Source organism: Carcharhinus amblyrhynchos, chromosome 32, assembly GCF_965287045.1.
Source record: "Carcharhinus amblyrhynchos chromosome 32, sCarAmb.v2.hapA, whole genome shotgun sequence".
Taxonomy (NCBI): Eukaryota; Metazoa; Chordata; class Chondrichthyes; order Carcharhiniformes; family Carcharhinidae; genus Carcharhinus; species Carcharhinus amblyrhynchos.
Genome location: NC_137355.1, coordinates 18948733 through 18962336, shown reverse-complemented (window position 1 = coordinate 18962336; position 13604 = coordinate 18948733). Strand labels below are relative to the sequence as shown.

Genomic DNA, 13604 nt, shown 5'->3' with positions numbered 1-13604 from the left:
GTTCAGAGAATGCATTCTTTAAAAAAAGCTAATGTTATCGATAGATTGTTTTTACGTTTTATAGTTTATTTAAAAGTGTCACAAGGCTTACATTCACACTGCAATGAAGTTACTGTGATAGTTCCCTAGTCTCCACACACCACTGTCTGTTCAGGTCAATGCACCCTAACCAGCATGTCTTTTGGACTGTGGGAGGAAACTGGAGCACCTGGAGGAAACGCACGCAGATACGGGGAGAACGTGCAAACTCCACGTAGGCAGTGACCCGAGCCGGGAATCAAACTGGGGTCTCTGGCGCTGTGAGGCAGCAGTGTTAACCACTGTTAGCAACTAACAGTGTTGTAACAACAGATTGTAAACCTGCAGTTCTTAGATTTTACACTGAAATGGTTAAATTATTGGGTCAACTTTGGTTATTACGCCTGAACAAAGCAGTCTGTCATTTGTTTGGAGTAAAGCAACTCCCCATGAAGAGGCTATTTTGATTCGCTATCACCACCCATTCCCCGAGCATGCAGGACGACAGAGAATTTACTGAATTGCTAACTCCAGCTGATCATGCCTGCAGTTAAACACAGCGTTTAATTCCACCAAACAATGCAGTCATTTTGTACGAGTGGAATCAAAATGATTTGTTAACTAAATGAAAGCAGTTAAAATCTCTTTAAATTACGTAAGAGTTTCTAAAAATAAGTTACATACTCTTAGTGGTTTTTCCTTTGAACTGCAATAGAACACAGTGTGCAACAGGGACCCCAAGCTTCATTTGATGTACTTGAATCAGGTTGTTTTACCCGATAAAAGGTGTTGTGTAAACACAAGCACTCTTCAATTAGCTGGAATGTCACACTTACCTGCTGAAACTCGTCCTCATCGTCAGAGAGCCCATCAAAGAGGAATCCTCCTGGAACATGATGCAGAAAGGAATTGAGACTTTTATCTTATCAGTGTAGACAGACACACACACACACACACACACACACACACACACATCCCCCCCGCCCCCCTCCATGGTGTAATGTCTTAATGGCAGCAAGGGACACGTCAAATGGCAAGACTGAATCGATCACCCCCAATACATAGTTTTGCTCCTTTTTCCTGCATTAATAAGACATTTAGCGGCATGAAGAGCTTTTATCCTCTCCAGAGTGACTGGACTGGACTAATTTCCGCAGTCTGTTAAACTCCACCAGCTGGAGGAGACTAGCACCTCTGATATCTACCTGCTGATCTGTAATAAAAATAGTACTAGAAACAAACATAAGGATCAAGCTGGGCAAAGCTTTAGCTATGATCCCTTACTGGAATGGAGACCTGGCCCTGCCAGTTTGATGAAGGACTGCATAATGGGCATCACAGTGGTTAGCACTGCTGTCTCACAGTGCCTAGCACTGCTGTCTCACAGTGCCAGGGACCTGGGTCCAATTCCCAGTTTGGGTCACTGTCTGTGTGGAGTCTACACATTCTCCCCGTGGGTTTCCTCCGGGTGCTCCGGTTTCCTCCCACAGTCCAGAGATGTGCAAATTAGGTGTGTTGGCCGTGCTAAATTGTCCCTTATCAGGAGGACTGGCCCAGGTAAATGCATGGAGTTATGGGGATAGGGCCTGTGCAGACTCGATGGATTGAATGCCGTCCTTCTGCACTGTAGGGATTCTATGATCACATTGAAAATACGAACTGTCCCTTTAATCTAGACATTTTTGCTCTAATTCTCTCCCTAACCATCTCTGCCTCCTTCTTCTTTAAGGCACTCTTGAAACCTACCTTAGTGACCAAGCTTTTGGTCACCTGTTTAGTAATGCCACATTTCTGTCTGATAATACTCCAGTGAAACACTGAGGCACTTCCCTACATTAAAAGGATCTTGACAAATTGTAGCTTGCCTCAACACCACAGATGTGGTACTTACCTGGGACCTCACTGTAGGAACTGGATGGGATATTCCTCGAGTTACTAGCAGCTGTAGGCGAAGGGGCCACTCCAGTCACAGAGTGTAGGACCAGCACCATGGCATTGACCAGTGCGGGGTGTGAGGAAACCAACCTGCAATGGGAGGGAGGGGGGGTCACACAGGTTAAAGATCAATGTTGTAGAGCAACCAATTAACAAAGAGACTCATTGACAATTCAATGCTAGTGAATCCTTGGCTAGTACACTCTCTGGAACCAAGTTCTGGATACATGATCCACATGCAGACCTCACAGGGCAGCACTGCTGCCTCACAGCACCTGGGATGCAGATTGAAGCCTGGGTCATTGTCTGTGTGAAGTTTGCACGTGCTCACTGTGTCTGTGTGGGTTTCCTCCGGGTGCTCCAGTTTCCTCCCATAGTCCAAAGAGGTGCAGGTTAGGTTGATTGACCATGCTAAATTGTCACTTAGTGTCAGAGGAACTAGCTAGGGTAAATGCATGGTGTCATGGGGATAGGGCCTGGGTGGGAGTGTGGTCAGTACAGATGTGATGGGCCAAATGGCCTCCTTCAGCACAGTAGGATTCTATGATTCTACAAACCCAGGGCAGTCAGATTTCCAGGATCTGGGGTCAGCCTATAGGGGATTATGGTTGAAGGAACGCAGAACAGAGACTCGGCATTGACATTCACACATCTCAGACTGCTGATCCTTCCCTCTGCAGCTCACTGCTTGGTACACATTTACCTTCATGATTGGATTGCAGTCGTAACCAGTACAGTTTCCCCTATAAAGACTTAATCATCCCCTCCTGCACACAACTGCTTGTGATGACCATGTCCGTATTTCATTTATTAATTACAAAGCTGGCCCAGCTAGTATCCAACTGCATCATCTTCCCATCCTCATTGCCTGTCCCATACTCCATAATGAGAGGGATTTCGGGCTGATGTTGGGCTGCAGACCCAAGGCCCTGGAAATGGGAGCTCTGTAAACACGATCATTTTCAATATAATTGCTGGGTTTGAGGTTTAGACGGTCAGTACTCACGTGTCCAACAGGCTCGGGTCAGTGAAGAGCACAAACAAATCTTTGTCCTGCAACACACCTAGTTCAAAAATTCAAAAACACACAAGGTTAGAACCTCCTATAGTTCAGTGGGGTTCAAATCCATTGAGACGTGGGGCCTGAACTCTGCAAGATTGATTTGTCTATTTCCCATCACATTTATCCATCAAAAGTTGCCAGCACGTGTGTCTTAACTGGAAACCTGCTTCTCCACATGCTTGTATCTCATATGTCCAAGCAGTAATAATACATGAAGTCGGATTTATGCTGCAGTATTTGAGTTGCAGCACTGACACATTTATTTGCAGGGTTACTCAGTTCTAAGACAGCAGATTATGAACGCAGTGAAATATCCAGTTGCATCAATGATTAAATTAGGATTACACCATGCACAAAACAGCTTGTTGCATTTACGCACATTAACCAGTGTCAGTGTGACTTGGTCTCTGGATTACACAGTTTAACCCTATTTCGGAAACAAGCACATAATCCAAGTTCACATCCTAATGAGTGCTGAGCGACTGCTGCATTGTCAGACAATGCCAAAATGATGTTCCGTCATCCTATTTAGGTATAAGCTAATAATCCAATTGCCTCACAAAACAAGTGACAGTATGTTTTCCTGATGTCCTGGTCAACACTGCTTCTCCAAGCAGCAGCACAGGGAGATTAACACCTAACACCTAATTGTCACTAACACCTGATGAAAGAACAGTGCTCCAAAAGCTCATGCTACCAAATAAACCTGTTGGACTTTAACCTGGTGTTATGAGACTTCTTACTGTGCCCACCCCAGTCCAATGACAGCATCTTCACATCGCAGGGACCTGGGTTCAATTCCCGGCTTGGGTCACTGTCTATGTAGAGTCTGCACGTTCTCGCGTGGGTGACCTCCGGGTGCTCCAGTTTCCTCCCACATTCTGAAAGATGTGCTGGTTAGGGTGCATTAACCCAAAGAGACAGTAGAGTGTGGCAACTAGGGTAATTTCACAGTAACTTCATTGCAGTGTTAATGTAAGCCTGCTTGTGATTAATAAATAAACAAACTTTTTTGGATGATCCATCTCAGCCTCCTCGAATGGTCTCCAGCATCTCAGATGCCAGTCTTCAGCCAATTCAATTCACTTTATGTGATATCAAGAAACAGCTGAAGGCACTGGATACTACAAAGGCTGTAGGACTTGACAACATTCCAGCAATACTATTGAAGACATGTGCTCTAGAACTTGCCATACCCCTTGCTAGGCTGTTCCACTGTAGCTACAACACTGGCATCTACCCAGCAATGTGGAAAATTGCCCAGGTATGTCCTGTTCTGAAATAAAGAACAAATCCAACCCAGCCAATTACAGCCCCACCATTCTACTCTCAATCATCAATAGAGTGATGTCATGTCACCAGTGCTATCAAGCAGCACTTACTCAGCAACAGCCTGCTCACTGATGTTCAGTTTGGGTTCCATCAGGGTCACTCAGCTCCAGACCTTAGTACAACCTTGCTCCAAACACGTGTAAAGGGAGCTGGATTCCAGAGTTGAGGCAGGAGTGACTGTCCTTAGTATCAAGGAGCCCCAGCAAGACTGGAATTAATGGGAATCAGGGGTAAATCTCTACTCTTGGTGGCAGTCACATCTGGCACAAAGGAAGGTGATTGTGAAGGTTGGAGGTCAATCATCTCATCCCAGGACAATATAAGAGTTCCTCAGGATTAGTACCCTAGGCTCAACCATCTTCAGCTGCTTCAGCAATGACCTTCGCTAAAGGAAGAGGTATATTTGCTAATGAGTGCAGAAGAAGCCATTCAGCCCATCGAGTCTGCACCAACACATGAAAGGACCTGACCTGCCATCTAATCCCACTTGCCAGCACTTGGCCCACAGCCCTGAATGTTACGGCGTGCCAAGTAGTCATCCAGGTACTTTTTAAAGGATGTGAGGCATCCCGCTTCCACCACCCTCCCAGGCAGCTCAGTCCAGACCCTCACCATCTTCTGGGTAAAAATGTTTTTCCTCAAATCCCCCTAAACCTTCCACTCCTCACTTTTAACTTGGGTCCCCTTGTAACTGACCCTTCAACTAAGGGGAATAGCTGCTCCCTATCCATTCTGTCCATATTCATATAGAGAGTGAGGCCTGTATAATATTCAAGCTTCAGCTGATAGGTAGCAATAACATTCACATACAAATACCAGTGAATGACTATGTCCTACAAGAAAGAATCTAACCATCCCTTCTTGACATTCAAAGGCATTTCCAAAACTGAATCCCCACCTTGGCGATTACCACTGACCAGAAATTAAATTGGTCCAGCCAATGTAAATACTGTGGGTACAAGAGCAGGTCAGAGGCTGAAATTCTGCAGCAGGTAACTAACCTCCTGGGTAAAAATCCTGGACTTCCCTTGCTAATTGCACTGCGGGTATACCTACACCACATGGACTGCAGCGGTTCAGCGCAGTAGATAAGCTTCTTGCGGGTAATTAGGGATGGACAATAAGTGCTGGCTTAGCCAGCAATACCCACGTCTCATGAAAGAAAAAAAAATTAAGGAGAAATGGATGAAGCATGAAAAGAGCAACTGACAATCGTCAGTGAACCATGATTGATGTCTACACTTGTATAAATATTTGAAAATTAAATGCTCACATTCACAATGAGCTGCTGAATCTTAGTTTCCTACCACAGTAACTACAGTACAAGTACGTCATTACATTTGATGTGGAGATGCTGGCGGTAGATTGGGGTGGGCACAGTAAGAAGTCTCACAACACCAGGTTAAAGTCTAACAGGTTTATTTGGTAGCATGAGCTTTCACAGCATTCTCACCTGATGAAGGAGCAGCGCTCTGAAAGCTCATGATACCAAATAAACCTGTTGGATTTTAACCTGGTGTTGAGACTTCTTACTGTGTTATATTTGAACAGCTTTAAGACGCCCAGAGCCTCTGAAAGGCTGTGTTCTCACTCATTATGAAACATATCTGGACACTACATTTTAAAGCTAGCTAGTTATTTAAAGCAGGGTGTGGATGACAAAGAGACATTAGCTGCTCCTCTCAGCTTGAATTTATCCAGTAACCCAACCTCAACTGCTCTCTGGGGTGGTGAACTCTAAAGATTAAAGACTACAAGAAACTACAAAGCATTGTGAACGTAGCCCAGTCTATCATGTGAACCAGCCTTCCATCCACCGACTCCGTCTACACTTCCAGCTGCCTCGGGAAAGCAGCCAGGATCCCACACATCCCAGACATTATTATTTAGTTTATTTGTTTATTAATCATAATTAAGGCTCACATCATCGCTGCAATTAAGTTACTGAGAAATTCCCCTAGCTGCCACACTCTGGCGCCTGTTCAGGTCAATGCACCTAACCAGCACGTCTTTCAGAACACGGGAAGAAACGGGAGCATCTGGAGGAAAGCCACGCAGACAGGGAGAATGTGCAAACTCCACACAGTGACCCAAGCCGAGAATTGAACCTGGGTCCCTGGCACTGTGAAGCAGCAGTGCTAACCACCGTGTTGCCTCACACTCTCTTCCATCATCTTCCAAGATACAAAAGTCTGAAAACACGTATAAACTGATTCAAGGACAACTTCTTCCTTGCCACTATCAGACAGTCCTAACACACATTAAGTTGACCTTTCTCTTCACTATCTGTAACTGTAACATTATATTTTGCACCCTATCCTTTCCTTCTCCCCTATGTACTCTATGAACGGTATGCTTTATTTAGCACACGAGAAACAATTTTTTTTCGCTGTATCCCAATACACGCGACAATAATAAATCAAATCAAATGCAAGTATGTTGGAAGAATTCTTCCTCACATCCATCCTAAATGGAAATCACTCACTTTTAGGATTGCGTCCCTTAGTTCCAAATTCCCCCATTACTTCTCAGCATTAACCATGTCATGTCTCCTCAGAATCTGTTATATTTCAATGAGGTCACCTGTCCTTCTAAACTCCACTGGTCCACGTGGCTCAACTTTTCCAGAATGAATGGTGGTATACAAGCAGGACGCTGTGAGAACGGCAGATAATGGGCAGGATTTTCCGGCAAAACCGGAAAATCCTGCCCGAGGTGAACAGACCAGCCCCCAGACGCTACAATTCCTGTGGCAGGCAGAACGAGAACATTCCGCCCAATGAAACCCCAGTAGATTGACTGCCAAGTGACGAGGCAGCCACTTAACAGTGAGTAGGAATGCTGTCTCTCACTCACCTAAAGCAATGGGGTCACTGCTGAGACCTGGAGTGGCGACAATAATCTGATCCAGAGATTCCTTGTTGGCCAACATCTTGAAAACCTGCAATTTGACAAGACAGACTGAAGGAGAGCTCTAAGCATGACGACAACACTGGCAGAACTTATTCATTACCCTTCCGAACCGTGGCAAACTTTTATTGCTTCTATCTTTTCATGTAAATTTACAGTGCTAGCCAGCAAACCACGCAGAGATTCAGAGTGCCTTTCTTCATTGCTTGTTCGGGATGGGGCAGGGGTAGGTTAAGCCATATTTATTCCATTTCCACTGGAACACAATATTGCTGTGAATCATCCTCTGGACGAATTCATTGCTTTCCAATTTCACGCACCGTTCACTCGTGAAATACAGCACAGATGTGAAACCTGATCAATGCGGCAAATTAAGACTGGAGCTATAGCTCGTGTATACAGCTAGCTGCATGTGATAAGAAAAGGTTTTCAAGATGACCACTGCTTTATTGTGCTGCAGGGTATGTTGCTGGAGTGCTGAGAACTTTTCTTCCTGCTTTCCTTCAACAAAAGGACTAACAGCAGTTCCAACAGAACATAAGACCCGAGTTCAACTTGGAATGGTTGCCAGACTTTGATTGCTTCACCAGTGGCAGCCTCACAAAAACTCTAGAACTGCCTCCCTAAATGGCACAGTGGTTAGCACTGCTGCCTCTCAGCGCCAGGGACCCCGGTTCCTCTGTGTGGAGTCTGCTTGTTCTCACCGTAGGTTTCCTCCGGATACTCCAGTTTCCTCCCAATGATGTGCGGGTGAGGAAGATTGGCCATGCTAAATTGACCCTAGTGTCAGGGGGATTAGCAGGATAAATACGTGGGGTTATGGGGATAGGGCCTGATTGGATTGTAGTTGGTGCAGACTCAATGGGCCAAATGGCACTGCAGTGGGGAGGGTATCAGGATATTAAATTCAATGATCAGCCATGATCAAAATGAGTGGTGGAGCAGGCTCGAAGGGCCGAACCGCCTACTCCTGCTTCTAATTCTATGTTTCTATGAGTCAGGATGACCCTTCGTCAGGGACAACTCAAAACGTTGGCTTTATTCTCTCCCCACAAATGCTGTCAGACCTGGTGAGACTTTCCAGCAGTTTGTTCCTCGGATTCCAACATCTGCAGAATTTTGTCTGTTTCTTTAAGACGTGGCTTAGGACCTATTCCTTCGTCCAAGTGGTTAGTCACCTATCATCTCCTTATCTGGCCGAATGTCAACTTTTGTTTGATAGTGCTCGTGCAAAGTGCCTTGGGCAGTTAAAAAGCACTAAAAAGTGGTTGTTGGTTAAACAGGTTCATTAATAGTAATGAAGGAATTAAGTGCTAGAGGAGTGGTTCCGTGCTCCTTGGAGAGTGGTACTGAGTTACTCAGACCACAAGGTTTGATCTCCGGTCTTTATGCGGTTACTCTCAAGGTCGAGCAGCCGCTGCTGGCCCAGCATCAGGAGGGCGGGAAAACAATTAACCCATTCACTCAGCGACTGCTCGACACAGGGACAAGGGTGGGACAAGCTGCATTATCCAACACTCAGTCACCACAGGTAGGTGAATGAGCACCCGCAGGCTGGTAGGAGTGGCCATTTAGAGGCATGGTGGCAGGAAAAGGAGTGTCCATTTGGAAAAAGGGAGCAGACTCAAGGCCCTTGGGTTCTGGGGAGTTCCACTTACCGCTTCCCTGTAGGCAGGGCTGGCATGCAGTGCTGCCTGGAGTACACGGAACTCCCGTGCTGCAGCTGCCTGGTCCACAGGCTCTGTAAAGGAGAATGTGTCAGTACGCTCCAATACACATCATTCAAATACACAACGTGCTGACATATGCTTTTCCAGCCAACACCATTGCTCCAACCAATTCCCATTCCCAACTGGCATCCAGGCAGTGAAGCTGACTGCTCCGGGTTACTCCCGGTGCAGAGCAGGATAGAAACAATGCCATCCACTCATCTTTACAACCTACTAGCCAGCTGCTTCCAAACCAAGGTGCAGTGAGCACTGCTGGCAGCTCCCAACCCCTTCCCCTAAACCCTTCCTGATCTTCATTTCACACCCCAGTCTACCTGCAGCTATCATTCCAGGTTTACATTCTTCACTCAGTCGCTCAGCCTGCCCCAACATCCAATAGGCTCAATGCTGATCTGACTGTGGTCTCAACTACACTTGGCTGTCAGCCTCCCCTCTCTCCCCTCCCCTGTTCATACCTGACCTTTCCCCTCTGACCCTCCCTCCAGCCCTACACCTCATTTCTCCCTTCCCCCTCTTATCACCCCTCGCCACCTTCCCCTCCTCCCCCTCACTACCCCTTCACTGACCCCTTCCCCCATCCCTGCCTCCTCCCACCCCTTCCCCCCCCAAGACCTTCCCACCTCCTTCCCGTTTCCCCCCCCTACTTCCTGACCATCTGCCAATGTTTTGGCTGCTCACTAAACCTGTCTATGTCCCTTTAGAGACTCTGGATTTCTTTTGACAACTTACTTTCCTACCCATCATTGTGTCATCAGCAAATTTAGCAGCAATATATTCAGTGTCTTCATGCAAGTCATTGATACAGCTTGTAAACAGGCCCTGGCATACATCCCTCTGATGCTCCACTCATCATGGCTTGCCAACCCAAAAATGACCCATTTATCCCTACTCCTGTAACTACTCCCTGGGTGAAGAAGTTTCTCCCGATCTCCCTGTTGGATTTATTGGTTAGTGCAATGATATAGGAACACTGAATAATTTTCCAAACCGGTTTTCTGCTCCGGTTCTGGCCAGGACTTTTTCAGGACATGGATTGTGGAGCCGGCCTGAATTCCGTAGAAATCCAGCGTCTGCTCATCTTTCAGCTTTCGCCCGCAGTACACCAGTTCTGCAAAAAAAAACCCAAAAATCAACCAGATCAAAAGAAATCAATGACGATAACAAAACTTCATTCTGCTCCACTGTGAACATGGACACGTGCCAAAAGGACAGGTTGACAACACAAACAACTGCAGTGCCAGCTGTGGCTGGCTGCCAACACTCGTCCCTCAAGAGTCAGAAGTTTGTGGACTCAGGTTCCACAGCAGGGACAATAACTTGTATTTAAGTTTATTTATTAGTCACAAGTAAGACTTACATTAACACTGCAATGAAGTTACTGTGAATTTCCTCTAGTCGCCACACTTCGGCACCTGTTTGGGTCAATGCACCTAACCAGCACATCTTTGAGACTGTGGGAGGAAACCCATGCTGATACAGGGAGGACTTGCAAACTCCACACAGACAGTGACCCAGGCTGGCTATTGAACCCAGGTCCCTGGCACTGTGAGGCAGCATTGCTAACTACCGTGTCAGCCCACGATGCTATTTAGATGGCACCTTCAAATTCAACACACCCTCCAGGACAAGAGGAGAGCTTAGGTTAGGTAAAATCAGTTAAGGTGGTTTAGATTACAGTAGGGCAGGTTTGGTTTGGACAAGTTAGGTTAGGGCTGATGAGAGGTCATCCTGACTTGAACCACTGGCACTATTCTCTCTCCTCAGATGCTGTCAGACCTGCTGAGATCTTCCAGCATTTTCTGTTTCTGTTTCAGATCTCAGCATCTGCAGTATTTTGCTTTTAGGTTACGACAATTTGCTAGGTATGGGCAAGTTAAGGACAGATTAGATTGAGGCAGGTTGTTACATTAGAGCAGATTGTTATATTAGGGCAAATTAAGGTAAGTTAAGAACAGGTTAAGGTAGTTTAAAACAGATTAGTTTCGGTCAGGTCATTAGGTTAGCATAGGTTGTTAGGTTAGGGCAGATGAAGTAAGTTAAGGACAGATTGATAGGTTATAGTAGGTTAAGCAAATTAAAGACAGGTTACAGCATGTCAAGGTAAATTAAGGACAGATTAGGTTATGGCAGGTTGTGAGGTTCAGGGCAGGTTATATTAATGACAGTGGTAGGTTAGGGCAAGTAGTTGGGTTAGGATAGGGAACATTAGGCTGGGGCAGGTTAGGTTAGTGGGGTCATTAGGTTAGGATAGGTTATATTAGTGAGGGTGTTGGATTAGGACAAGTTAGTGAGTTAAGGACAAGTTATTGGTGAGGTTAGTAGGTTAGGACAGATTATATTAGTGAGGGTGTTGGATTAGGGACAGTTGCAGTAAATTAGGGACATGTTATATCAGTGAGGTTAGCAGGTTAGGGCAGTCATTAGGTTGGAGCAGGTTAGGTTATACTAGTGAGAGTGTGAGATTAGGACAAGTTACAGTAAATTAAGGACAGGTTATATTGGTGAGTTTAGTAGGTTAGGGTACGTTAAGTAAAGATTAGGTTAGGGCAGATTATATTAATGAGGGTATTAGATTAGGACAAATTGTTGGGTTAGGACAGGGGACATTAGGCTAGGGCAGGTTAGGTTGGTGGGGTCATTAGGTTAGGGCAGGTTATGTTAGTGAGAGTGTTAGATTAGGATAAATTAGTGACAGGTTATATTGGTGAGGTTAGTTAGGTTAGGGCAGGTTAGTTTGAAGCCCCCTTCTCTCTCTCTCTCACCCATTAACTCCGGGGCGGCCGCGGCTCCGGGCAGTTTCTGGGCGATCAGCTCCTTAAGGCCGGAGATACGGAGGCCGGAGCCGGGGCCCTGCTGCAGGCTCTCGGGCAGAGGCAGCAGCAGCTTGGGGGCCCGCGGCTGCTCGGCCACTTTCACAGCGATCACCTCCGGCCGCATCTTCCCCGCGGAGCCTGAGGCCTAGGCCCGGTTACCATGGAGACCGGGCGGAAACAGGCCCAGGATCACGTAAAAATAAACCCAAACAAACAGGCGATGTTTCCCGCTGTGAAAAACCATCAATTATTAAATAAATTCAATTATTAAAATCACTGATCTGAGGGTTGATGATTTTCTTTTCGTTTTTAGTTCAATAACATTAGAACTACAAATCCCACAATGCATTTAAACACGTGATTTTGTTGTTGCCAACCCTCCCGGATTGTCCGGGAGGTTTCCCAAATAAACCTGTTGGACTTTAACCTGGTGTTGTGAGACTTCTTACTGTGTTTACCCCAGTCCAACACCGGCATCTCCATATGACTCAGCCCCTGATTTCCAGCACAGTAGCACAGTGGTTAACACTGCTGCCTCGCACCGCCAGAGACGCAGGTTTGATTCCCGGCTTGGGTCACTGTCTGTGTGGAGTCTGCACATTCTCCCCGTGTCTGCATGGGTTTCCTCCGGGTGTTCCAGTTTCCTCCCCTCATCCGAAAAACGTGCTTAAATTCTCCCTCAGAGCACCTGGAGTGTGACAACTAGGGGATTTTCACAGTAATAACTGTATTTTAATGTAAGCATAATGACACTAATAAAAAAAGCTTTCAACAATATCACATTGCAATGTTTTTCCCCCCAGTTCTGATGAAAGGTAAGGCCTTGAAGTATTAACTGCGTTTCTCTGACGCTGGCAGATCCCTGACTTTTTCTAGCACTTTCCATTTTTTATTTAAAGATAAATTTCCAAGACTTTGCCAGGAGAAACTTCACAGAGGCATTATAACAATTGATTTTCATTTATTGAATTTTTGATTTAATTTATTATGGTCACATGTATTGGGATATAGTGAAAGGTATTGTTTCTTGTGTGGTGTATAGACAAAGCATACCGTTCATAGACTACTTAGGGGAGAATGAAAGGAAAAGGTGCAGAATATATTATTGCAGATACAAATAGTGTGACGAGAAAGATCAGTTTCATATATGATAGGACCATAATTGCATAATTATGGGTTTTATGTTTACTTATGGTTCAGAGGGATGAAAGACTCTATGAAGATACCTTTGCAAGGTTAGGATTGTTTTCAAAGACAGAGAGCCTTGGTCAAGGTGTTCAAGATCTTGAGGGGTCTGGACAGAGTAGATTACTACCATTGGCAGAAGGGTGGGGCACCAGGGAACACTGATATATAGTGACTAATAAATGAATCAGAGGTGACAGATTTGTGAAAATGTGGTTTCAAGAATGAAGGACCTCCGTCATGTGGATAGATTGGATAGACTGGAGCTGTTCTTGGAGAGTATTAGGAGATTTCAAAGAGGAGGAATATGGACAGAGTAGATAGAGAAGTACTGTTTCTATTTGTAGAAGAATCAATAACCTGATGATAATGATTTAAGATGATTGGCAAAGAATCGAATGTGATATCAAAAAAACCCTTTTTTAAGGATTGAGTGGTTAGAACAAAGAACAAAGAACAACCCAGCACGGGAAACAGGCCCTTCGGCCCAACGAGCCACCGCCGCCGCATCACCCTACACCTATTCTACCCTACATGTCTATGAACGGAACCCCTAACTTAGCCAGATTCAGGGGAGAATAGTGTCAATTTGGTAAAACCAATCAGCCTAAGAGCACA

At 45.5% G+C, this 13604-nt stretch overlaps 1 protein-coding gene across 1 annotated transcript; it reads right to left on the bottom strand.

Annotated features, from left to right (window-relative positions):
* Positions 1-689: 689 nt before the first annotated feature.
* Positions 690-11952, bottom strand: LOC145360679 (ubiquitin-like protein 7). The gene is made up of 7 exons (XM_080216033.1): positions 11751-11952; positions 9977-10096; positions 8917-8999; positions 7205-7289; positions 2960-3017; positions 1910-2043; positions 690-904 (listed from the first exon to the last, which is right to left on the bottom strand). Exons 1-7 carry the CDS (start codon positions 11923-11925, stop codon positions 705-707), a joined length of 855 nt encoding a protein of 284 aa, XP_080072159.1. The 5' UTR covers positions 11926-11952; the 3' UTR covers positions 690-704.
* Positions 11953-13604: the final 1652 nt, after the last annotated feature.

Excerpts from the sequence above, each read along its gene's own strand:
- LOC145360679 (XM_080216033.1), bottom strand. The coding sequence starts at position 11,925 with ATGCGGCCGGAGGTGATCGCTGTGAAAGTGGCCGAGCAGCCGCGGGCC. Across the intron at positions 10,097-11,750 it reads GGCCGCCCCGGAGTTAATGG|AACTGGTGTACTGCGGGCGA; the intron begins GTGAGAGAGAGA and ends TTTTTTTTGCAG. Across the intron at positions 2,044-2,959 it reads GACCCGAGCCTGTTGGACAC|GTTGGTTTCCTCACACCCCG; the intron begins GTGAGTACTGAC and ends CTCCCATTGCAG.